Source organism: Carassius gibelio, chromosome B21 (assembly GCF_023724105.1).
Source record: "Carassius gibelio isolate Cgi1373 ecotype wild population from Czech Republic chromosome B21, carGib1.2-hapl.c, whole genome shotgun sequence".
Classification (NCBI taxonomy): domain Eukaryota; kingdom Metazoa; phylum Chordata; class Actinopteri; order Cypriniformes; family Cyprinidae; genus Carassius; species Carassius gibelio.
Window position 1 is genome coordinate 11990285 of NC_068416.1, and position 22152 is coordinate 12012436.

Consider the following 22152-nt stretch of genomic DNA (forward strand, 5'->3'; position numbering starts at 1 on the left):
TATTTCTGAGAACACCCGTAAATTACCATGTGACCTAAAGTCGGTTTTTCCCCCAGTGCCTGATAATATATATTATGAATATTATATCATATGTGTCTCCAAACTCCTTTAGGTGCTCATGTAACTTTATGAGCAGCTTGTAAAAAAAAAAATATATATATATATATATATATATATATATATATATATATATATTATTATTATTATTATTATTATTAAATAATAAAAGAAGAAGAAGAACACCTGCACTTCTATAGTAATACTTGCTATAATCCTGATCCTCAACAAGTTGCATATAACCACAGGTCTCACAATAGCTCTTAAAAATGTTCAGTTCCTTTCTGTAGCTATAGAAAATCTCTTAATCCGTGGTTGGTAATCAGTGGTTTAAATTGACCATTCAGACATTTTAACATGTTAAGCTCTACGTCATTAAGGGTACACTTTTGAATAGTGGACTCTGAATAGCGTTTCAGATCTTAGGAAGGACATTATTCATGGCTTCGATGTTAGGTCAAATATGTTATACATAGCCCCACACTGGTCCAATGACATGCTGTTCTCTGAGTGATCAGATAACAAATCACCGTAAACTCCAAACTAATTGGATGAAGGCTTAGTTTGAAGGAGTTAAACTAGTTTAGACTTAACAAGCCTCTTTTGACAAGGAAAAACGCAAAGCAGGAAGCTGAGGAAAGCGTAAGCCTCTTAATTTGTGTGAATACTGAAAACAAGTATTTGGCATTAATGCCCAGATTACATGGACACCTATGGAGGTGTTAAAGCTCTAAATTTTGCCATTCTTCACGGCAATTCCCCTGGTCTGAAAAAATGACCATTTGTTCCTATAAAGAGCTTTAAAGTCGTTCCTGACTATATGTCATCATCAAACAAACCTTACTGATCATTTTGTTTATCGTGTGTATCGGGGTTTTCGAAGTTCCGTCAATAATTTTCGGAGCAAAATCTGTTTCAGTCACGCTCCCAAAACATTCATTAGTTACATCTGCCAACTAAAGACGCATATTTAGTGCACAAGTTGAAATATATATTTTGTGGTAAAAGAAAGGTTGCTAGAAAATGCTTTTTTATACAAAATCCTTGGTTTTCTTTTGGCTGTAGTTAAGATGATGCAATAAAATAACAAATAAAATAAAAAAGCACTTTAAAAATCCATATTAAAATGTCAGAAATTACACAATAAGCTATTATCAATTTTGTAACCTGTCCATCGTCCATTTATTTAAAGCATTAAATACAGAAGGAATTTTAAGACAGCACAAAACATTTCTGTTTTTTTTTTTACTTTCACATTATCTTATTTTCCCTGCCTAATTCATCAAGAGAAGCATACGGATATTTTGTTTATTTCCCTGAATGGTGTCTCGTAGGTTTAACAAAATATAATAAACTCATGGTAATGCATGGCAACATAACCTAAACTATTTTAGTACTATCCTGTGAACACAGAAAGTGCAGCCTTATAAAAAATCCTAATATTGCATGATGCAGAATAAATACAAGTCGAGTAAAACATAACTTTTACTGTTACAGAACAAACCTTTAAAAAAGTGTTGGATGTGTAACAGATTAAAAGCAGCTTGTCCTGGTAATTTCTTCATATATATAGCTGTTTGATTATTGTTTTGTTCATTTCATAATGAAAACAGGATGAAATTATCTAAAAAGAACATTCAACAAATGAAAAAAAAAAACATTTAGCACTTATTAACAACCAACATTAAACAAACAAAAAAAGCTTTAGAATGCTACAGTTCAACTTCCAGAGACTAAAAACTATACGTGTCTATTAATGTATCTATTAATAATCACCTAACTCTCCAGATATCAGTGCTTCCGCTTGACTTTGGTCTTTTGCCATCTCTCAAGTGAGAGTGAGTCTTAGCACTCCTCTTTTCCAGTTATTCCAGCAGCAGTGATGTGAGTCAGCTGAGCAGAATGCTCCTTTGCTTTGAGACGCAGTGCTGCTATGCTGGAAGTGCGGAGGTCCACCGTTGGAGAAGAAGGTAAGGGTGATGAAGAGGAGAGAAGGTTGTTGGTGAGGTGGGAGCGTTGAACTGGACCCTCGATGGCAGGAAGGGGTATCCTTTGCAGTGCCATTGGACCTATGCTTGTAAAAAGTCTGATGAGAAATGTAACCAGATATTATAGGCATTATAAAATGTGAAAGGTACAGATAAATAAACTTAACGGTTTGTGTTGAACATGCAGATGAAGCTCACCTTCCAAAAGTGGGGTTAATGAAAGCGGGATGTCTAAACATGGCCGCCCCTAACAGAGCACTGAAGCCAAGAGGGGAGGCAGGGTTTGGGGGAGGCTGAGCCAGTCTTTGGAGTGGAGCAGGCCAAGATGAATCAATAGCTGGATGTGGGTTTGGGACAAAAGGATTCCCACTCAGGTAATGACACAAGGACTGTGCAGCAGGGGGGGTTCCAGGATAGTGTAGACTCAGGGTGTGTGACTGGACCCCCGCCTTTTCCCTTTTCCTCCATTTTGCTCGTCGATTCTGGAACCAGACCTTGAGAGGAAACAATGCTTTTGTCAATTACAAGTAGTTAGGAGTTTTTTTTCTTCTCCTTCTTTTTTTCCATTTGATGATCAATATCACTAGTGTCTCCTTAGTGAAGGCTTGTATTAGTCTTTCTTGAATAGAATAATGTTGGCATGACAACAAATATACAAACTTTTTTGAAAGTATCCATAAAGGAGCCCACCCAAAAAAGTAAACTCTCACAGTGTTTACAAACCTGTATTATGTTCTGTCTTCTATGGAACACAACAAAATGAACACTACAAAAATATCTTAATTTGTATTCCTGAAGCAGAAACTTCATTCACACAGTTAAACAACCCTGCTCCTGGCAATCGACTGTCCTACAAAGTTTAGCTCCAACCCTAATCAAACACACCTGCCTTTAATTTTTAAGTGAACTGTCCCTTTAAGACGGAAAGTTGTTTACCTATGAAGGTAGTTCATAAAAAAGTGGGTCAAAAATATACCTTGTTTAGTGGAAAGTCAAGATTTATTTTTAGGCAATAACGCAATAGTAACTTTCTAGGCCAAAACTGTGTGTAATTTAAAATAAATAAATACGCGATTGTCCAAAACATCTAAATAAAAGAATGTTTTATATATTCTCGCGCCATTTTCACTGTTATATATATATATATATATATGATGTAATATCTAACATATAATAGATTTTAAGGTATTTTTCAATACAATGAATGGAAAATAAACCGCTGAACCAAGTCCAAGTAGCCTAAATTGTAGCAACGACAAATGATACAATGGCTGTACGTTTAATACGAATCCTATTTTAGATAGCCAGTCACATTAATTGTTGCTATCTTAAAAACGCATTGCAAAAAAAACAAAATCGAAACTAAACAACACCAACAACAATTGCATAGCTTAAATGTTATAGACTTAACGGTGGCCTTTAGGACATTAGATTTTTTTTTCAGTGTTTCTATTCTTGTTGAGATATTGTCCCCAGTCGTGAGATAAATAGGAAAGTGACTTACTTGCACCCGTGCTTCTGTAAGATCAAGTCTCATTGCTAATTCCTCCCTTAAATTAGAGAGAGAGAGAGAGAAACAAAAACAAATTGTAGGTCGAATGTCTTAGCTATCTCATAAAAAAAAAAACTTTTTTTTTTTTTTTTTACTATTGACCATATATTTTACTCCAATCAAAAATGTATACATTTATTTAATTGCATTTAGTGAGATTTAGTGAGATTGCATTTAGTGAGCACTATTGAAACTGTTAATGTAGCCTACAGTGATTGCAACGAAAATAGCGACAACTGCTAAAATTGTAGCTATGCCTTTTTTCTATTTAAGCATATATAGTTTTCATATAATATATAGCTACTGAAAATTATGATCGATGTTGTCTTAATGAAGACGTAACGAATTGTGCCTTCCATCCATCAATGAATCACGTTATATATATTTGCTTAATATTAAAGCATCATCTTCTACAAGTTGGTGTTGCCGTTACCTTGTGAAAACATCTGGATAATGAGTCTTTTGAAAAGCTCTTTCCAGCTCCTCAAGCTGATAGCCGGTAAATGTGGTCCGGTATCTCCTCTGTTTTCGTTTTAACACCCCATCTTCAGCGTCACTTCCCGCTGATAAAGTAGTTTCCTCACTGTTCTTTAAATATCCCTCTGGTTCTCGCAGTCCCTTCAGACCCGGAGACACAGTTGTCTCTCTACAGAGTCTTTCATTGTCGGTTTCTTTCTCCTCTGGTCTTGGCGTGGGACGAGATGTGTCTCTACATGACTGTAAAGAAGCGTGTTCCTGATACAATATAGCACGACTGGTGTTTACGAGCGAGGCCTCTGTAATTTGTAATTTTTCACAAGCGGTGTGTAGCAGTCTTGGACCCCCTGCTTCAGTCTGCTCTGAGTGAATGGAGGAGTCTGTCAGCGGGGCGAAGGGGCGGCGGAGCTTCGGTGGCAGGTGCATGTCTGGTTGAAGGGGCCACAAACTGTTTGGTGTTGCTGTAAGCAAAAATTATTTATCAACAGGATAAATTAAGTTACGGATAGTCTTCTAATTAAACTTAGAGGATTCTTCTAAAAAGACCACGTTTCACAGCATGTCTGTTTTGTATTTAATCACTAGGCTATTTAGACATTTATTACGCTATAGCCTTGTATAACTGCAAATTGTTGTTGTTATTAATTATAGATAATAGCAAGCAATATTTGTTACATGGACACTGTAATGAACTTTGTCTATTTCAAGACTATTAAAATATTTTTAAATTCTAATTTAAGTCAGTAGTAGCTTCAGCTATTAAAAACCATTGGTGAGTTTACAAAAAAATTAAAAAAATAAATAATAATACAATTCAGTGGACAACATAAGTAAAACAGAATCACAAAATTAAACAAGAAATGACTAACCTTTAACTTTTGAGGGACTTTTCCTTCCTAGAATACTGTCGATGCAGTACGAGGACCCCAGAGTATTTGATTTACATTTGCAGTTAGTTTGATCTGGATTATTCCCCTCTGTTTCGCTGCTCATATCTCTGGCTTTCATGAAGGCTACAGAAACCAGTGATCCATTGGGCGCGCGTCGCCGTGCTCTAGCTGAATGATCTTTGCAAAAGCTCGCGCACGCCGACCTTTGTACTGATGATTCAGCTTCCAAAACTCAGCCTCAGCATCTGATTGGTTCTGCAGTGAAGGGCTCTGCCTCCGAATGTCCGATTCAGTTTAAAGATACTTATCAATTCTAACTTTATACATTTTGCCTAAACATTTCATATTATATTTTATAGCCTATTATAGGTAAAGCCTGAATGCACTGTAAGTCGCTTTGGATAAAAGCGTCTGCTAAATGCATACATTTATTTAATTTAATTTAATATTGATAATTGTTGTCATTATTATATCTAGGCTACTTTTGTAAGTGCATATTAATATATAGACCATATTAAAATATATAAAAATTGCCTGTATTGACTAACCAGTTAAATAACTATTCATTTATCCTCGAACAAAATTACCAAAACATTTCGTGTTTTTATTCCTCACACCTTACACCTAAACTAACGTGCGTGGACATTAAACACAAATAGAAAGAAAGAAAGAAAGAAAGAAAGAGAAAAAAAGAAAAATAATATTATTTCAAAGACAAAATTCTTTATCAGCATTATTACAGAAATGGATTTATAATAAATGTACATTCCGTTTTTAAAACCAGTTTAATTTGGAATTCACTGCTCCCTGAGCGCCATCTACTGTTTATAATGACCAATATTAACTATTTTAATCATTTGCATGTGAGGTTAAACAATAATCACGAATAATTTCCGTTGTCAAACATGTAAAAGTTTAATTAAGAGTAAGCTTAATTATGTGAACATTTTATTGTTTTTGTAAAACTTCTATATTTGTGTCAATTTTCTACATTTTACGATTTAACCCACATAGGTCGATTTTAAATAAAACATATATAAATAAAAAAAATAGCATGGAATCATTTAGTGTTTAAACGGAAACTGTTCCCATCGTCACGGTTTTACGGTCACCATGGAAACAGTACACAACTTTGTAAAGCACAACAAAGCGACGTGAAAAATGGCAGCCAGATACGAAGTAGCAGAAGAATCCGATGACGGTCCATATTACTTAGAGAAGGTTTTAATTCCAGAAGACTCTGAGGATGACTATAAATACGACGAAGTGACTGTCGACGACGAACTCAGCATACCTGAGGGGGAAGAGGACTTGGAAACGGCTGTTAAAGCAGTGCAGGATCAAACTGATGCCACCGAACGCACAGCACAGCCTCAGAGGGTCAGTTCGGCCAAACATTCAGTTCCTAAAATACCTGAGGTGGTGGAAGACTTTGTCCGAAATTATCTGGTAAAAATGGGTATGAAAAGAACATTGGACTGCTTCCAAATCGAGTGGTTTGAGATGATACACAAAGGCTTAATGAAAACAGACCACATGGAACTCGTCCCTGATGTCTATACACGCAACCAGCTTCTGGACAACGAGCTGAAAAACGTGCAGAAAGAGCGGGATAGTTATAAACAGGCTGCATTTGAAGCTGGAGAAACCATAGTAAAACTTCAAAGAGAGAGGGACTTTCATAGGATGCAGCACAAGCGCGTTGTTCAAGAGAAGAATAGGCTTGTTGAGGACATTAAAAAGCTGAAGAAACACTATGGATCCTACGAACCTGCTCTTAGGCAGCTAAACGAGAAGTATCAAACAGCCGTGAGGCAGAAGATGCTGGTTAGTCTAGAAAGAGACAGAGCTCTCAGCCAGGTTCAGAACATAGACAGCTCTCTTCATACCGCACATTCTTCCCCAGGAACCCGGAAATCTGCTAACACGGCAGCGCAAAGAGAAAAACTCCAGAAGAGTCCAGAAAAAGGTGCACACCTGCCATGTGACAACACTGCATCAAATGATGCTATAAAAGACCCCAACAAAAGCACAAGGCATCCTAAAGACTCTGAATTCCCAGCAAGCACTCGAGTCAATCCCTACTTGCCACAAATCAAAGCTCTTTCCTCACTCAACACCAAATCAGCCAACTTCTCTCTCTTTAAGTCTTTTAAAGCGCACACGATGGCAGTGAGCTTCCTCGCTCTCCATCCCCGTAAAATGATAGTAGCCTCCTCAAGTGATGACCAGCTTTGGAGATTATGGGGAATACCAGAGGGAGAGATGATCATGACTGGCGAGGGTCACACTGATTGGCTGTCATCATGTAGTTTCCATCCCAGCGGTGGTTACCTGGGGACCACAAGTGGGGACTCCACAGTTAAAATTTGGGACTTTGCTCAAGGTCGATGTGTGCTTAGTTTAGAGGGACACATTCACACCACCTGGGCTTGTTCCTTCCATTCCTGTGGTGATTTTGTGGCCTCTTGTTCATTGGATAACACGGCTAAAGTGTGGGACTTGAATAGCGAGCGTTGCCGGTGCACTCTGCGTGGACATGTTGACTCGGTGAACAGCATTTCTTTCCTGCCTTTCTCAAACATTCTACTTACCTGCTCGGCAGACAAGACCCTCTCTCTTTGGGATGCCCGTGCTGGACTGTGTGCCCAGACTTTCTATGGACACAAGCATTCATGCAACTATGCCACCTTCAATGCCACAGGTGACACAATTGCTTCGTGCGACTCTTTTGGGGTGCTCAAATTATGGGATGTGAGGAATGTCTCAGCAATGGTGACCATGGACACTGGGCCTCATCCCAGCAATCAAGTGGCCTTCAATCCAAATGGAAGAATTCTAGCGGTGGCGAGTAATGATGGCACTGTTAAAATTGTAGAAGTGGCATCTTTACATACGTCAAGTCTCATAGCTCATGAAGATGCTGTTCAGAGTGTCATTTTTGACCATAAAGGGGAATACCTTCTGTCTGCAGGCTCTGATGGTGCAATTCATGTCTGGTCATAACAATGTATATTTGCAATGCTTGAGAAATATAAAGACATTCTGAAATCCTCTGTAATTAATAAATATAACTATACATTTATTTGTCTGTTTAAAAAATTATGTTTTCAGTACACAAACCTCTAAATTCTGGAAGAATTTTATCATGAGATTTAAATAACTAAATTAAACAACTCTTAAGAAGCAATGCATGATAACCCCCCCCCCCCCCCAATATATATATATTAAATTCACAATCATATGGGAACCTTTATTTACTCATATAATAATCATAAATGACAACAGTTTATTTTATGTTCTTATTACATAATTTCTTTATACCCGTTATTTATAATCATTATCTCAGTCTGTAGTGTAATGTTTTCCATGTGTTCTTATATTTTCTCAATGCTGAATTCAGAGAATTAAAAATGTCAAACCACTGATACAGTTGCTCTTCTTGGTAAACCAGTTTTATTTCCTCTCCAATTTTTTACACCAGTTTGCCATTTAATAGTTAATTTTAGTCACTGTCTGCAGCAGAATCACATCCTGGTACTTTGTGCTTCAAAAAGTAAATAGAGGGACATATAGTGTATCTCCCCTTTGAGATGTCACTTACCTGGTAAATTTACTATCCAAATTACCATTTAAAGTGATAAATATAAACTGTGAGATAAAAGTGAGAGGCTTAACTTATATAAGAACTGAAGCATAATAGGAATAGATAACTTTTCTAGATTATCAATGTTATAATGTTTATAAAATTATAGATGGGTTGTATGGTTAAGAACATAATGCAGAATGTACGTCTCTCTCTGTCTCTCTCTCTCTGTGTGTTTTTTTTATGTTAAAATAATTATACTTAGCATGTGAGTCTGACAAACTCCAAATATTCTAGATCTATGAAGATTGCCTAAAACTTGAGAAGCTGTACTTTCCTCCTGCACTCACTGGGAACACAGGAATGTGTGTAATTTTAATTAATAATATATAAACAGTTTCACTGAAATATCAAAGTCACTTTAAGGTATTCTATAGTCTTTGGAAAAATTATGTCACTGCACTTGGCAGTTTATGTATAACTATACCTATCAGATGTAGTCTATATAGCCCACTAACATTTAACCACAGACACACATTTACACAAAAAATAACAATAAGAAGGAAATGGCAAAAACATTACACAAAGATAAAACCCTCATTGTAAATAAAAATCTGATTTGAAACTATTCTCCTTGTCTTTGGGTGGCGCGTTTGTTCCAGCTGATGTGAAGCTAACGACGGAAGTGCGTATCTACAAAAACACAGACACGCCCCCTCATGTTATTGGCGCGTGTGGCGGACTGGAGCAGAGTGATACATACTGATAACCATATTTATTCAAATCACTGCTTAAATATCGATTGCAGCAATAGATTGAGCTTTACGGACATCTGCATGCTCGAATCAATGATTTAGTATGACTAAAATTGCTGAATAATCATTCACGAGACGGGAATGTAATTTCACAGCACTGGAGCATCCTGTTGATGATATATGACAACTGGCTATAATAGATTACGTTTAAAAATATATAATAACATTTATCGGTGTATTTCAGTCAAGGGTCACTTTTTTCACCGTAAAAATGATGAAAAGCGTGGGAAAGCTTTTTGGGTTAAGGCGAAAATGCCCGCCTCCCAAGTGTCGCATTGACAAGAAAAAGGCTCGCGTGAATCCCATTGACCGTATACTGGATGACAGCGACGAGGGCTCGTACGCCAGCACCACGAGCGTCAGTTCAGAAAGTGAATACCATAACTCCGAGGAAGAGTCCGGTACCTCCGACAGCTCTTACCGAGCACGTGAGAGCGACGGGGATGATAGCAGCGAGACGGACGAGAAATGCGCCGTGTCTCGACGAAAGAGGAAGAGATCCGCCAGCGCGCCTCCGCCAGACGACAGCGATTCCAGCGACTCTTCCAGCGAAGCCGGCGGAGAGCCGCTCAGGAGAGTGTTACAGAGAAAACGCCTCAGGCTGCCGGAGGACTCCGAGGACGAGGCTCTGAGGGAGAAGAAAAGAGAGACGGAACTGACAGAAGCTGCTGCCAAGAGAAGAGAGAGAAAGAATAAACTCATGGAACTGTCAAAGAGAAGAAAAGCAGGCACCACGCGGCGCAGGCGCAGGACGTTGGTAAGCTGACAAGGACAGAACAAGAAAAAGTACATTGGAGCAAACAAAAAGCAATTTTCTGGGTCAAGCATCTTAACCTCTTTAGTCTTTAGTAAAACACTTGTGTTTACCGATATTTTAATCAAGTATTTGAATTTGCCATAATGCTGTTGCTATTTCCATGTTTCCATCTTACAGTGCAAACATTTGTTCAAACTTAACATGTTACTTCAGGTGCATTTTTTATAATGTATGCCCAGTTTTGGGAAAATTGGTCATCCATCCATTTTCCATCCCAGAATCTTGGGCCACAGAAGGGGGGCACCCTGAAGGGATGTCCAGTTCATCACAGGGCTGAAATTTGGTAATTTTGTGAATAATATATCTAATTGAAAATAAATAAGTAACTATTCATTTATGAGGTTCACCATGTTTTTGATATTTATTGACAGTAAAATATTTAATTTATTTGTCCCATCTTCTGTGACTGAGAGAAAAACATCTCAAACAAGTATTATGACAATCGGACATTATTAACTTTATACTTTTGCCACAGAAATCTGATTATTGATCGTGACCATTGGTTTAAAAATGCAGTTGTCCTTTTATAAGTTCAGAGACGTTGCATCTTGCATGCAATTTAAATGTCAATGATCAAATATGAAACTAGTTACCCAATCCATGTGACTTCTCATATAACCTAAAACAAATGAGTAGATTTTAAAACAACGTTTGCAAACGTTTCAACCATTTACAATTTTCACTCTTGAGCAGTTACAGCATTAAGGTTGACCAAAATTGCACTACAATAATAAGTAACAGATACAACGGGTTCCCTGAAAAGAGACTGGTTAATAATGGGATACCTTGTCTATTTGTTGTTATCTACAGGGTTCAGAAGAAGAGGAAGAAGAGGAGAGAGAGGAGATCAAGGAGGACAAAGTCGAAGAGCCAAGTAAAGCAGATGATTTTGCTGATGAATCTAGTGTAGAAGAGAAGTGCAGTCCTCTAAACAGCAGCGAGGAGGAAAAACTTGCTGATAGTAGTGACAGTCTGAAGGATTTTATTGTGGAGGAAGAGGAAAAGAAAAAGGACGAAGATCAGGAGGAAGAAGGGGAGGCCAAAGAAAAGTCCTTTCTCTCTCACCTTCCACGTGAATGTAAGACCACGTGATTTTTATATTGATTTTCAGATTTGGAACCCTAACAAGTGCCTGTAATATTTAAGTTAATTTTAAAATCTCATGTTTCCCTTCCCATTACAGTTATCACAGGATCTCAGCTCACCCACTTTCAGGTGGTGGTCAAAGCCTTGCTGATCAATGTACTGGACTCAAGCTTCCTCAAGTCACTTTACAGTATGTTCTTCAAATTATTCCTTAAGCACTGGAGCTCTCCATCTATCAGCACACAGAAACGTAGTAAAGAGATCGGTGAAATAGTCCATGTGACATCAGGGGTTCCAGGTTGTTTATGTTCAGCATGCGCACACTTTCTACTGAACGTAAACGATGCAGATTTACATTCTGAAATTATTCTCGTAGCATCATAATATTACGGTTGAACCGCTGATGTCACATGGACTATTTTCCTGATCTCACTAGGTTTCTTTGCGATGATAGTGGTAATATCCTTGCTGTCTATTAGGGGTGCACGATTATGACAGAAATCATAATTGTCGATTATTCCCTTGAAACTGTAATTTATTACGATTATCACAATTTACATTGAATTATGTTTATACCATTGTTTGATGCAACTGCATGCCGTATTTTTCTATGAAAAAAACAAGCTGGAAACACTCTAACTGAAAAACTTTGTGCTTTTCTATAGTATTAAGCCTCAAATGTCAACTATAAATTGGATTGGTTTCTTCTTTAAATTATAAAAATGGTATTATGATGTTATAGTAAAATTAAAATAACGGGAAAAATCCTTAAGATAACATGTAGAAAGAAAAAAAACACATCGCGATTAGAAATTCGATTAACTGTGCAGCCCTACTGTCTATGGAGGGTCAGAGAGCTCTCAGATTCCATAAAAAATATCTTAATTTGTGTTCTGAAGATGAACGAAGGTCTTACGGGTTTGGGACGACATGAGGGTGAGTAATTAATGACAGAATTTTTCTTTTTGGGTGAACTGTCCCTTTAAGCAGCACATCCATGCAATAAATGAAATGTTTCTTAAGAACCAAAACACAAAAGAAATTTACCAAATTAGGAGTAAATTACATTTTAAATGCTCTTAATGATATTTCACAATGTGAATATAACTTAATATAAATAAATTAAAATTTACTGTATATTGGAGTAAATAAATGCAGCCTTCAGAAACATTAGAAAAGTCTTACCGACCCTATCGTTTTGAATATATATAATATATATATATATATCTATATATATCTATATATATATATATATATATATATATATATATATATATATATATATATCTGACTTTGTGTTATTGACTCTAGATGGCGAGCGAACAAAACGATACGCCCAGGAGATGAAATCGTCATTGCTTCATTTTGATGAGCGACTGGTCCTTCCACGTCTGGAGAACCTGAAGCAGAGGAGCCGCTGGAAAGACCGTTACAAAGTAAACCCTTTGTGAAAAGAGGGCATATTTCTTAGTAAAAACTTTTTTTTTTTACTATTAATCACTTTTATGTGAAGTTTAAAAAACATGGTGTTGTGTAGATTACTTTTATGTCTATTTATGTTCTATTTTTGTTTATTAAAAGGAAAGGGTAGAATGTTATCCCAAATTGCGGGTTATGGTGACAAGGGTCCAGACGAAGGGATGCGAAGCCTGTGAGCTTCACAGGACGGGCCGCTTCACTGTGCGGCTCTCTGGCCAGTTGTACCACAGCAACACCCTGCAGGAGGACCAGTTCATGCCTGATGATTCCCAGGTTGTTTTCCATACAAGCCACATGTACAGTTTTAGCATAAATAGTTTGAAGAATAATTTTGAGCACTTGATGGAATGTTTATTCGTTAACTATTGCAGAGTTTCTTTGTTGGCTCTGTCTGTGCCAGTCGTACCGAGGTCTACCATGCCCTGAAACACTTCAAATACCATCTGTTTGAGAAGTGTCGCACCGCTTTAGAAGCTCAGAAGGAAGAAGATACAGTAGAGGATGACGAACCAGTTAAGGACACAGTCAACAAAGTGTTTACTAAACTGCAGGATGCAGGATGGATCAGTGAGGTGTGAATATGTAACCTTCTTTTATGTGTCTTGAAAAGCTATTTACATACGTATGAGGAAACTGATTCCTGTTTTCTTTCCATCCGTTTAGCAATACGAGAAGTTTCAGGAACATCTCAATTCTGCCGATTTCTTCCAGGAAGAAAAGCTGGACTGATAGTGTTAAACATTCCATAATGGCATCCGATTTATTTCTGTAAATATTTTTTTTTAATGTTGTCATATAAAGCATGGCTAACTTTTGAGTTGTTGAAAAGTGTGTGCCCTGAAGATACAGCATTTTAATTTTGCAATTATACTACTGTGTAATTTGCTTCTGCATGATAGATATCAATTTAATACTGAGAATATACAAACAATAATACAACCTGAAATGTAATTTTTTTGTTTTTGTATTTTATCCTTAACATTGTGCTTTCAAAGATCTGTATGCTGGTTTTACGCATTCATTTATAAATAATCTCATTTTAACGCTTCCGTGTAAATGCATCCAAGTCATTTTACAGTGTTTCAATGTTCTTGTAATAAACAAAACTCATAACCAGGTTGTTTTGCAACAACAATTTTCTGAATTCAAGTTTTACATTTTATTAGAAACTGGGGTCAAACAATGCATATAACACAGTCTACGGGCTTGAGGTGAAACGCCATCCTCACAGGATACCAAGTTTGTATTCGGTCATGATATGAGGATCGCCCATCATCTCACTTTGGATTGGATCTGGGAGAAAGAGAAAGAGAAACATGAGACCTAGTATACTTCACAAAATAACATTCCAGTAAAAAATTAAAATAAAACAATCAGTCCCATATTTTAATAAAGCAAAATCATGTGAGGAACTAAACAGGTCATTACTTAAAGTACTTTAACAAATGTTACATACCATTGAGGATGTCCTCGAAGCCAATGGTGTCATCGGAACCTCTCAGGGTATCCAGGGCCAGATTTGAGCTTGGAAGGAAGGGCAAACGCTGAATCTGAAAGCAAGAAAGTGAAAAGTTTAAATACTATAGTCTTCTATAATGAGTATTAGGTCATTTATGACAATAGCTCACAATACCTGTCTAGCCGCTCTGTACTCCATCTGTAGTTTGAGGGGTGCGTGGAGACCCTGGATGTTCCTTAGAGTGTTGAAATTCATCTTGTCCTGGTTGAGCTGAAACTGATTTCACATAATACAAGCTGGTGTTACACTTTATTTTAAGGTGTCTTTGTTACATTGTAATAACACAAGTATGGAACCAAATGAATGAACAGGATCATTTTATAATCATTTTTGATGTTTGCATATTTTAATAGTATAACTAATACTTTTGTATGTAATTAAAACATTATGTAATATATTTTTGTACTTGTGTGACTATTTAAGATAGCATGTATCACTACCACTGATCTATATATTAGATCAGTGATCACTACATAATTAAGCATGAGCGTCATCATTTACTACCAATAATATTCTGTGTATCATGTATTTATCCATTGAAATTAAATGACTCGAGAAGCTAAATCTTAAACACAAATCTCAGTTTCAAACCATATGGCATCCCTTTGTGGATTTCCTCAAAACTGAATAGTACATGGCTATTTTTCTCTGCAACAGTTGAATTTAATCTATTAACAAAACAGAATTTTATGATTATGCTTATGTTAGACATACCCCACTTCTTGTTGCTGTTGTTTTCAGTTGATTTTGCTTTGTTTTGTATTGCTTTACTGGGGTTGTTCTGATTGTATTGTATGCTTCACTTTGTACTCTTTAAGGTTTGTATATTATGTAAAAAAAAAAAAAAAAAAATCTTAGATTGTACTCACATTTTTCTCAGAAAGCTCCAATGGATGACTCGGTAGCAGCTCATTCTTTACACTTGAAAACCTATAATCGCAGCAAAATTATGGATTTAGAATATAAATCGGGCAGAAACAATAATTTAACTTACAGGTTTATATGACCAGAACCTACCCTCTGCGAAGAGAGTCCTGAACCCCATAAGGACCAGCCTGTGGACACAGACCTGTCACAGGAACACTGTCCTTCAGCTGAGACCGCAGGCCACGAGTATTCTGCAGATAACACACAGTGTTTCAGAAACAACATTGACAAAAGGAAGCTGATGTAAAAAATTGAAACATCAGATGGACCTGAAATATTGTGTGATTGAAAGTCACTCCGTTACATTAACGTTTTCAGTCTTTTTAGGGAAGACTTCAAACTGAAAGTACGGCCATGACGCATCACAATTCATTTAGAAGCTGACAACTTAGTAACAAAACAAATTCTGAAAGGTATGCATTTCTGTCTCGGCAAATAATAAAACATCAAGACATCAAAGTCCAAAATATGACTAAATATTCCGTCCTGGAATATAGATAAACACGAGCGGATGGGCTATGCTATGTTAGCTAGCTAATTACCGGCACAGCACAAATAAGTACTTTATTAACGACAAATGCACGTTTCACACTTGTAAGAGCAGAAAATTAACACAAATCACCACCCTATAAATGGCGACAAAAGAAAAGAAAGCACTAGAAAACAAACTGAAGCTCTTCACTACCATATTCAAGCGAGGTTCGTCTTCTTTACGATCAGCAAAAAATGTACTTCCGGTCAATGTCGGAAATAGTATTATCATGTCATCACGACGTATGAAATGTTTTGGTCGCTGTTTATTTTTAAGAATGCTCGTATTTTATTATTACTGAAAACATATACCTCTTACGGGAATGTTCAATTGAAAAATGCTAGCAAAAATTGGCCAGATTATTTGCAGTGATCCACGGACAATTTTGAGTAGGTATCTGCCGGGAAATGTTTCACGGATGGGGGTATAGCTCAGTGGTAGAGCATTTGACTGCAGATCAAGAGGTCCCCGGTTCAAATCCGGGTGCCCCCTCATTTTGGATTTTTTTTAATCCTTTAATCATCGCGTGCATAATACATTTCGACATCAAATGATCTGAGAACTGTTTTCCTCGCGAGTCTTTCAGAAGTTATTGTGTGTCCAGTTTTTCTGGCGATTGAACCAGCGATGCCAATCATTCCTGAATTAATCTTTTGAATTCTATTGATGGCTCTTTCTTTTTAGTCAGTTGTCCAAAACTGAATATAATCAGAAAGGACTTTGATCGAATTGTTTTGAACCGCTTTCTCACTAATCATCTGAAGATATTTAATGATAAGGATGACCCGTAGAACACACAGCGATGGGTTGCTGGAATTCCTTTTTTGGCTCAGCAAACGGTTCTTCATTAGTCAAGTCAAGTCTGTCAATTTCCACATGTACAGTACATACAGATAATCGAAATTGCGTCACTCTCAGACCCCGGTGCATACAAATAACATTAACATTAAAGCCTAAAAATCTAGATCAAATATAAAATGTAGATACCACAATACAATAAGGGAATGTAAAAAAAGATAAAGACATACTAAAATTAAAAATGAAGTTAAATAAAGCAGCGCAAGGCAAATGGCAGATCGAGTGCAAATTAATGAAGTGAAAAACAGTGCAGATAAAAGATTTTTAGTGCAAAAAAATAAAATAAAAAATTAAGTCTGATTAAAGTGACAAAGGGCTCAAGAGCAGTTAATTTATTTAACTGATGAGTTAGTGGAATGAGGTCAGTTCCATGCTGAATGAGGTAGTGAGCAGACCAATGCTGAACAAAGTGACTGGTGCATGCCATCATATATTAGTGGGGGGGCTGGGCATGTGGGGTCTGGGGGGGGGGGGGGGCTTTAATAATTCAGCCATATTTACCAATGTTGGGCCTATGACTGGTAGCCTATGTGTGCACAAATATATTTTTTTGGTATGATAATCAAGAGCCTAACTCGTTTTCGAACGGCACTTAGATATTCACCCACAAACCGTTTAAACAACTGATTTTTTTTTTTTTTTTTTGGAGGTAATGAAAATTTGAAGAAATGCACTCACTACTCACTACTAAGCAGCTATTCGCACCTAAAGTTTGTGTGTGTGTGTGTGTGTGTGTGGTCTAAAGTCTCAAGTCTTGTAGAAGTGTGAGTTGCATGAACGTTAGACAGAAAAATAAAATTTCTCTCAGTTAATTTTCAAAAGTCTAATTACACATTACACAAAGGTGTGAGAGCACATAAAGATTTTGTTTTAGCTTGTTTTATTTTCTGATCTAGACCTATACTTATTTAGACTACATTAAAACCACACTAAGACAAGAGAAAAAATGGGCTATAGTAGGGTATAATCAAGGAATCAAATGTCACATTATGTAAGTTTCTACAATTTATTAATTACAATTACCAGTGCCCAAAAATCCTCCCTAAGTAATATTAACCCAAACATGGTCATTAGGCAGTGTAATAATTAGGCATTTGAATCTGCATTTGAAATCATTCACTAGCCGATGTGTGAGAAGTGAACTCAGGAAGCAGAGGTGTCTGAGGTGTAGCTAGACTTCACAGTGAAAAAAAGCATTTCAAAAGTTCTTTTGTGCAACAGGTCATCTGAAAATCTCTTGGTGATCGCCTTCTCACTGCCGAATAAAACCCTTAACCCACATATACCAGGAACGATGTCTCAGGATTCTCCAGGTAAGACTTTAATTTCATTCACCCACAAATTGGTTTTGCATTCACAAATTGGGCTTAATTTGTCGCAAGACCCAGTGTATGTATATTTTACACCTTGATTATTCACATAAAACAGCAGTATACAGAAGATATAACATTGTGATTTTTAAGGCAACATTAAACTTTTAATTTAATTCTTGTTCAATTGCACAGTTAATTATTCTGCCACTGAAGAAGATTCAACGGTTCAGAAGAGTTGCTCAGGCAAAGATTCTCTCATCAGTATTTCTATAGCACTGTGGCTTGGTGTCATCGCATCTGTGTTCTTTCTTTACTTGTACTGGAGGAACATTAATCTCAAAGCAAGGTATTATTCATTCGCTTCATTTGATTTAGCTACATTAAAAAAATACAAATCGAGTCATATAAAGAAGTTTCAGCATTTACATTTAAGCTTCATTTTGCAGTGTACATAATTCAGAGATGGAAGAGAACAATTCAGGCCCTGAAAAAACTACAGATCATACTTTCGAAAAAGGCAAGCAACAAATAACTAAATTAATGATGGTCACAAACAGTCAGTTTAAAAGTGCCATTTAATGCTGCATGCTGAAACACAACTTGTTTAATTTCTTTTTAGCTATAAAATGTATTTTTTTGTTATGCATTTTAAAAGGTTGTTTAATTTGTTACAGAGCTTGAACAGAGCCAAAGTGAGAACTACGAATCTCTTAAAAACAGAAATGAGGGTAAGCGCACAATCTGATATAAATTATCTGATAGAACGACATACAAAGACTGAGCTGTTTATCTGGGACGCATTTTGTAGATCTGCTTCATGCAGACTGATATCAGATCTCCCTTAACATCAAAGATAAGACAAACCAAAGGCCTTTACACTTTTGCCAGCCTTCAGTTTGTTTCCTGAGGAAGTTACCATTCTAGCAATATGTGTCTGAAATGATGCTGTTTTGTAGTAAATGTCCGATAATGAAAACATTATTTCTCCATTTTAAAGATATGTATCAGAGTCTTGACACAAACCAAGGAGTCGATCTCAAGAAATGAGGATTCTACGTACCAGTGCCAAAGACATTCAATCTGAAAGAACGCAATGGAGTAATACACATAATAACATATACAGTACTGGAATAACAATAAGTACTGGAACAGTAAAGACAAAATTGCTTTGCTGCTATGGAGTCAAGACATTTGCAGATATGATTAAAAGATGAATATGCAACAAAACTACGGAATGTCACATTTTATTATTAGGTCTTTTGACACATAAATAAAAAAGACAACACTTTTAGAGTTCATTGAACTATTTGATTTGAGCATAAGTATTGGAACAGTTGAATTTAAGGCAGATGTAAAAGATTAAATGCTAATATTTAGATCCATTGCATCCAATCAGAGCAGCTGAGTTTGTGTCACGGTTGGTAAACCGTGATCTCGGGTTGTTTACACTTTGTGGTGAATTCTGTGTGTTCTGCGTTTGCACTGATTAGTTGTGGGCGTCTCCGTTAATTGTATCAGCAACAGCTGCCACTCATTACTCATCTCCTATATATATGGCTTGTCTCACGTCTTGTGTTTGTGAGATCGTTGTTTCATGTCGTTGTGTTACCCCCGTCTGGTTAAAGTGTTAGTTTGCGTTTGGATGTCTGTGTTTTCCCTAGAACCTCATCCACTCTCCGCACGATCACTCAGCCACGGACACTTACCTTCGGCTCTATTCCCCGCAGTTCCTGTGCCACTCTCTCCTGCTGCCTCACGCCACCAAGACCCGGACTTCCCACCTACACTCCACCTCAGGCCGGATTTCTCACCAACCACCGTCTCCCTGGAGTGTTATCGTCCCATCGTCTTTGTGTATCATTGTTCTACTTGTCTTCATTTCATTAAATCCTGTTAACTCGCATTTGTTTCCGGACTGTCTTTCACCAGCCGTCACAGAACGATCTCACCTCTGACAGCCTTGACTTCCCCCAGTACTCCGTTCAGGTGGTCTGACGCAGCTGAAACTGCGTTTTCCAACCTAAAGAGCCGCTTTGTTTCGGCTCCCATCCTTGTCGCCCCTGATCCCACACGGCAGTTCGTGGTGGAGGTCGACGCATCAGAGGTGGGGGTAGGAGCAGTGTTGTCCCAACGTGCTGCTTCAGACGATAAGGTCCACCCTTGCGCGTTTTTCTCTCATCGATTATCTCCTGCCGAACATAATTATGACATTGGCAATAGAGAGTTGTTGGCGGTCAAATTAGCGTTGGAGGAGTGGCGCCACTGGTTAGAGGGTTCAGGGGTTCCCTTTATTGTTTGGACCGATCATAAGAATTTAGAATACATTAGAACTGCTAAAAGACTCAATTCCAGGCAGGCTCGGTGGGCACTTTTTTTCGGTCGTTTTGATTTTACCCTATCGTACCGCCCGGGTTCCAAGAATGTTAAACCCGATTCTTTGTCACGTCTTTTTGATCCCTCCGCCCGTCCCGTTACTCCTGAGTGTATTTTGCCTGAGAGATTAGTTGTCTCAGCACTCGTATGGGAGGTCGAGTCGAAGGTCAAGACGGCCTTAGAAGGGGTAACGCCTCCGTCCGGGTGCCCACCGAACCGCTTATTTGTGCCGGAGGAGTTAAGGTCCGAAGTTGTCCGGTGGGGTCATTGTTCCAACATGGCTTGTCATCCAGGGATAAGTAGAACTAATGGGTTGGTTAGACAGCGATTCTGGTGGCCACGTATGGCTCGCGACGTCCGCGATTTTGTTTTGGCTTGCTCAGTTTGTGCCAGTGGTAAGTCATCTAACCGACCTCCTGATGGGCTCCTTCAACCGCTGTCTGTCCCTTCGAGACCCTGGTCACATATCGCTCTAGATTTTGTTACCGCCCTCCCGCCCTCTAATGGCATGACAGTCGTTTTGACTGTAGTGGACCGGTTCTCGAAGGCGGCACATTTCATTCCCTTGCCCAAATTACCTACAGCCAAGGAGATAGCGGTTACTGTGTTAGATCACGTCTTTCGGCTTCATGGCCTCCCGGTAGACGTGGTCTCAGACAGGGGATCCCAGTTTACATCCAAATTTTGGAGAGAATTTTGCAAGTTATTAGGAGCGTCAGTAAGCTTGTCGTCGGGTTATCATCCCCAAAGCAACGGACCGTCTGAGCGAGCCAACCAAGATTTAGAGAGGACGTTGAGATGTTTGGTCTCCAAGAATCCTTCTTCCTGGAGTCAACAACTCTCTATGGTGGAGTACGCCCACAATTCGTTGCCAGTGTCTGCTACGGGCCTCTCTCCGTTCCAGTGTAGTGTAGGGTACCAGCCACCAGCATTTCCCAGTCTGGAATCTGAAGTCACGGTCCCCTCCGCTCACGCGTTTGTCCAGAGGTGCCACCGCACCTGGACCAGAGCCCGTGAGACTCTGCTCCGGGTGAGGGAGAGCACTAAGGCCAAGGCCGATCGCCACCGGTCAAAGCCTCCCGTCTACGTCGTGGGTCAAAAAGTGTGGCTTTCTACCAGTAACATTCCATTGCGATCCGTTTCTAACAAATTAGCTCCCAAATTTATCGGCCCGTTCACTATCACCAAGATCATTAGTCCGGTGACAGTCCGCCTCAAACTACCTCCTGCATACAAGAGGATACACCCCGCCTTTCATGTGTCCAAAATTAAACCCGTGTTTTATGCACGTATTAATCCGCCTACTCCGGTTCCCCCGCCGCCGCGTCTCGTAGAAGGGGAACCAGCATATTCGGTTAATCGTATTCTGGACTCGAGACGGAGGGGACGAGGATTCCAGTATCTGGTGGACTGGGAAGGTTACGGTCCGGAGGAGAGGAGTTGGGTACCTGCTAGGGACATATTGGATCACTCCCTTATTGATGAATTCAATCAGCAGGTAGGCCCTTCTGGGAACTCCAGGAGGAGTTCTTAGAGGGGGGGGGTACTGTCACGGTTGGTAAACCGTGATCTCGGGTTGTTTACACTTTGTGGTGAATTCTGTGTGTTCTGCGTTTGCACTGATTAGTTGTGGGCGTCTCCGTTAATTGTATCAGCAACAGCTGCCACTCATTACTCATCTCCTATATATATGGCTTGTCTCACGTCTTGTGTTTGTGAGATCGTTGTTTCATGTCGTTGTGTTACCCCCGTCTGGTTAAAGTGTTAGTTTGCGTTTGGATGTCTGTGTTTTTCCTAGAACCTCATCCACTCTCCGCACGATCACTCAGCCACGGACACTTACCTTCGGCTCTATTCCCCGCAGTTCCTGTGCCACTCTCTCC

General features: G+C 38.4%; 4 protein-coding genes, 1 long non-coding RNA gene and 1 other non-coding gene across 6 annotated transcripts; 4 read left to right on the plus strand and 2 right to left on the minus strand.

Moving 5' to 3' along the window:
- Positions 1-1234: 1234 nt before the first annotated feature.
- On the minus strand, positions 1235-5245 carry arxb (aristaless related homeobox b). The gene is made up of 5 exons (XM_052588524.1): positions 4944-5245; positions 4031-4535; positions 3550-3595; positions 2244-2539; positions 1235-2143 (listed from the first exon to the last, which is right to left on the minus strand). Exons 1-5 carry the CDS (start codon positions 5080-5082, stop codon positions 1903-1905), a joined length of 1227 nt encoding a protein of 408 aa, XP_052444484.1. The 5' UTR covers positions 5083-5245; the 3' UTR covers positions 1235-1902.
- An 844-nt stretch (positions 5246-6089) lies between these two features.
- LOC127985627 (sperm-associated antigen 16 protein) lies at positions 6090-8049 on the plus strand. The gene has a single exon (XM_052587657.1). It carries the CDS (start codon positions 6126-6128, stop codon positions 7968-7970), a length of 1845 nt encoding a protein of 614 aa, XP_052443617.1. The 5' UTR covers positions 6090-6125; the 3' UTR covers positions 7971-8049.
- Positions 8050-9257: 1208 nt separating this feature from the next.
- ccdc82 (coiled-coil domain containing 82) lies at positions 9258-13865 on the plus strand. Its single transcript, XM_052588484.1, has 7 exons — positions 9258-10122; positions 10993-11260; positions 11366-11458; positions 12580-12704; positions 12850-13020; positions 13119-13319; positions 13411-13865. The coding sequence occupies exons 1-7, from the start codon at positions 9577-9579 to the stop codon at positions 13474-13476; spliced, it is 1470 nt and encodes a 489-aa protein (XP_052444444.1). The 5' UTR covers positions 9258-9576; the 3' UTR covers positions 13477-13865.
- A 17-nt stretch (positions 13866-13882) lies between these two features.
- On the minus strand, positions 13883-15993 carry pomp (proteasome maturation protein). The gene is made up of 6 exons (XM_052588485.1): positions 15879-15993; positions 15284-15384; positions 15136-15196; positions 14381-14482; positions 14204-14297; positions 13883-14040 (listed from the first exon to the last, which is right to left on the minus strand). The coding sequence occupies exons 1-6, from the start codon at positions 15954-15956 to the stop codon at positions 13973-13975; spliced, it is 504 nt and encodes a 167-aa protein (XP_052444445.1). The 5' UTR covers positions 15957-15993; the 3' UTR covers positions 13883-13972.
- Positions 15994-16145: 152 nt separating this feature from the next.
- On the plus strand, positions 16146-16217 carry trnac-gca (transfer RNA cysteine (anticodon GCA)). The gene has a single exon. It is a non-coding gene; the product is annotated as a tRNA-Cys (tRNA).
- A 1532-nt stretch (positions 16218-17749) lies between these two features.
- Positions 17750-18413, plus strand: LOC127985789 (uncharacterized). Its single transcript, XR_008160689.1, has 3 exons — positions 17750-17896; positions 18089-18242; positions 18343-18413. It is a non-coding gene; the product is annotated as an uncharacterized LOC127985789 (long non-coding RNA).
- Positions 18414-22152: the final 3739 nt, after the last annotated feature.

What these genes read in the sequence shown, in the direction of transcription:
- ccdc82 (XM_052588484.1), top strand. Translation starts at nt 9,577, where the DNA reads ATGATGAAAAGCGTGGGAAAGCTTTTTGGGTTAAGGCGAAAATGCCCG. An exon ending in GGCGCAGGCGCAGGACGTTG is followed by an intron (nt 10,123 to 10,992) that starts GTAAGCTGACAA and finishes TGTTATCTACAG; the next exon opens with GGTTCAGAAGAAGAGGAAGA. An exon ending in GCTGGAAAGACCGTTACAAA is followed by an intron (nt 12,705 to 12,849) that starts GTAAACCCTTTG and finishes GTTTATTAAAAG; the next exon opens with GAAAGGGTAGAATGTTATCC.
- arxb (XM_052588524.1), bottom strand. Translation starts at nt 5,082, where the DNA reads ATGAAAGCCAGAGATATGAGCAGCGAAACAGAGGGGAATAATCCAGAT. An exon ending in AAGTCCCTCAAAAGTTAAAG is followed by an intron (nt 4,536 to 4,943) that starts GTTAGTCATTTC and finishes TTTTGCTTACAG; the next exon opens with CAACACCAAACAGTTTGTGG. An exon ending in TTACAGAAGCACGGGTGCAA is followed by an intron (nt 2,540 to 3,549) that starts GTAAGTCACTTT and finishes TTTCCTCTCAAG; the next exon opens with GTCTGGTTCCAGAATCGACG.
- pomp (XM_052588485.1), bottom strand. Translation starts at nt 15,956, where the DNA reads ATGATAATACTATTTCCGACATTGACCGGAAGTACATTTTTTGCTGAT. An exon ending in ACGAACCTCGCTTGAATATG is followed by an intron (nt 15,385 to 15,878) that starts GTAGTGAAGAGC and finishes TGTTATCTGCAG; the next exon opens with AATACTCGTGGCCTGCGGTC. An exon ending in CTTCGAGGACATCCTCAATG is followed by an intron (nt 14,041 to 14,203) that starts GTATGTAACATT and finishes TCTTTCTCCCAG; the next exon opens with ATCCAATCCAAAGTGAGATG.
- LOC127985627 (XM_052587657.1), top strand. Translation starts at nt 6,126, where the DNA reads ATGGCAGCCAGATACGAAGTAGCAGAAGAATCCGATGACGGTCCATAT.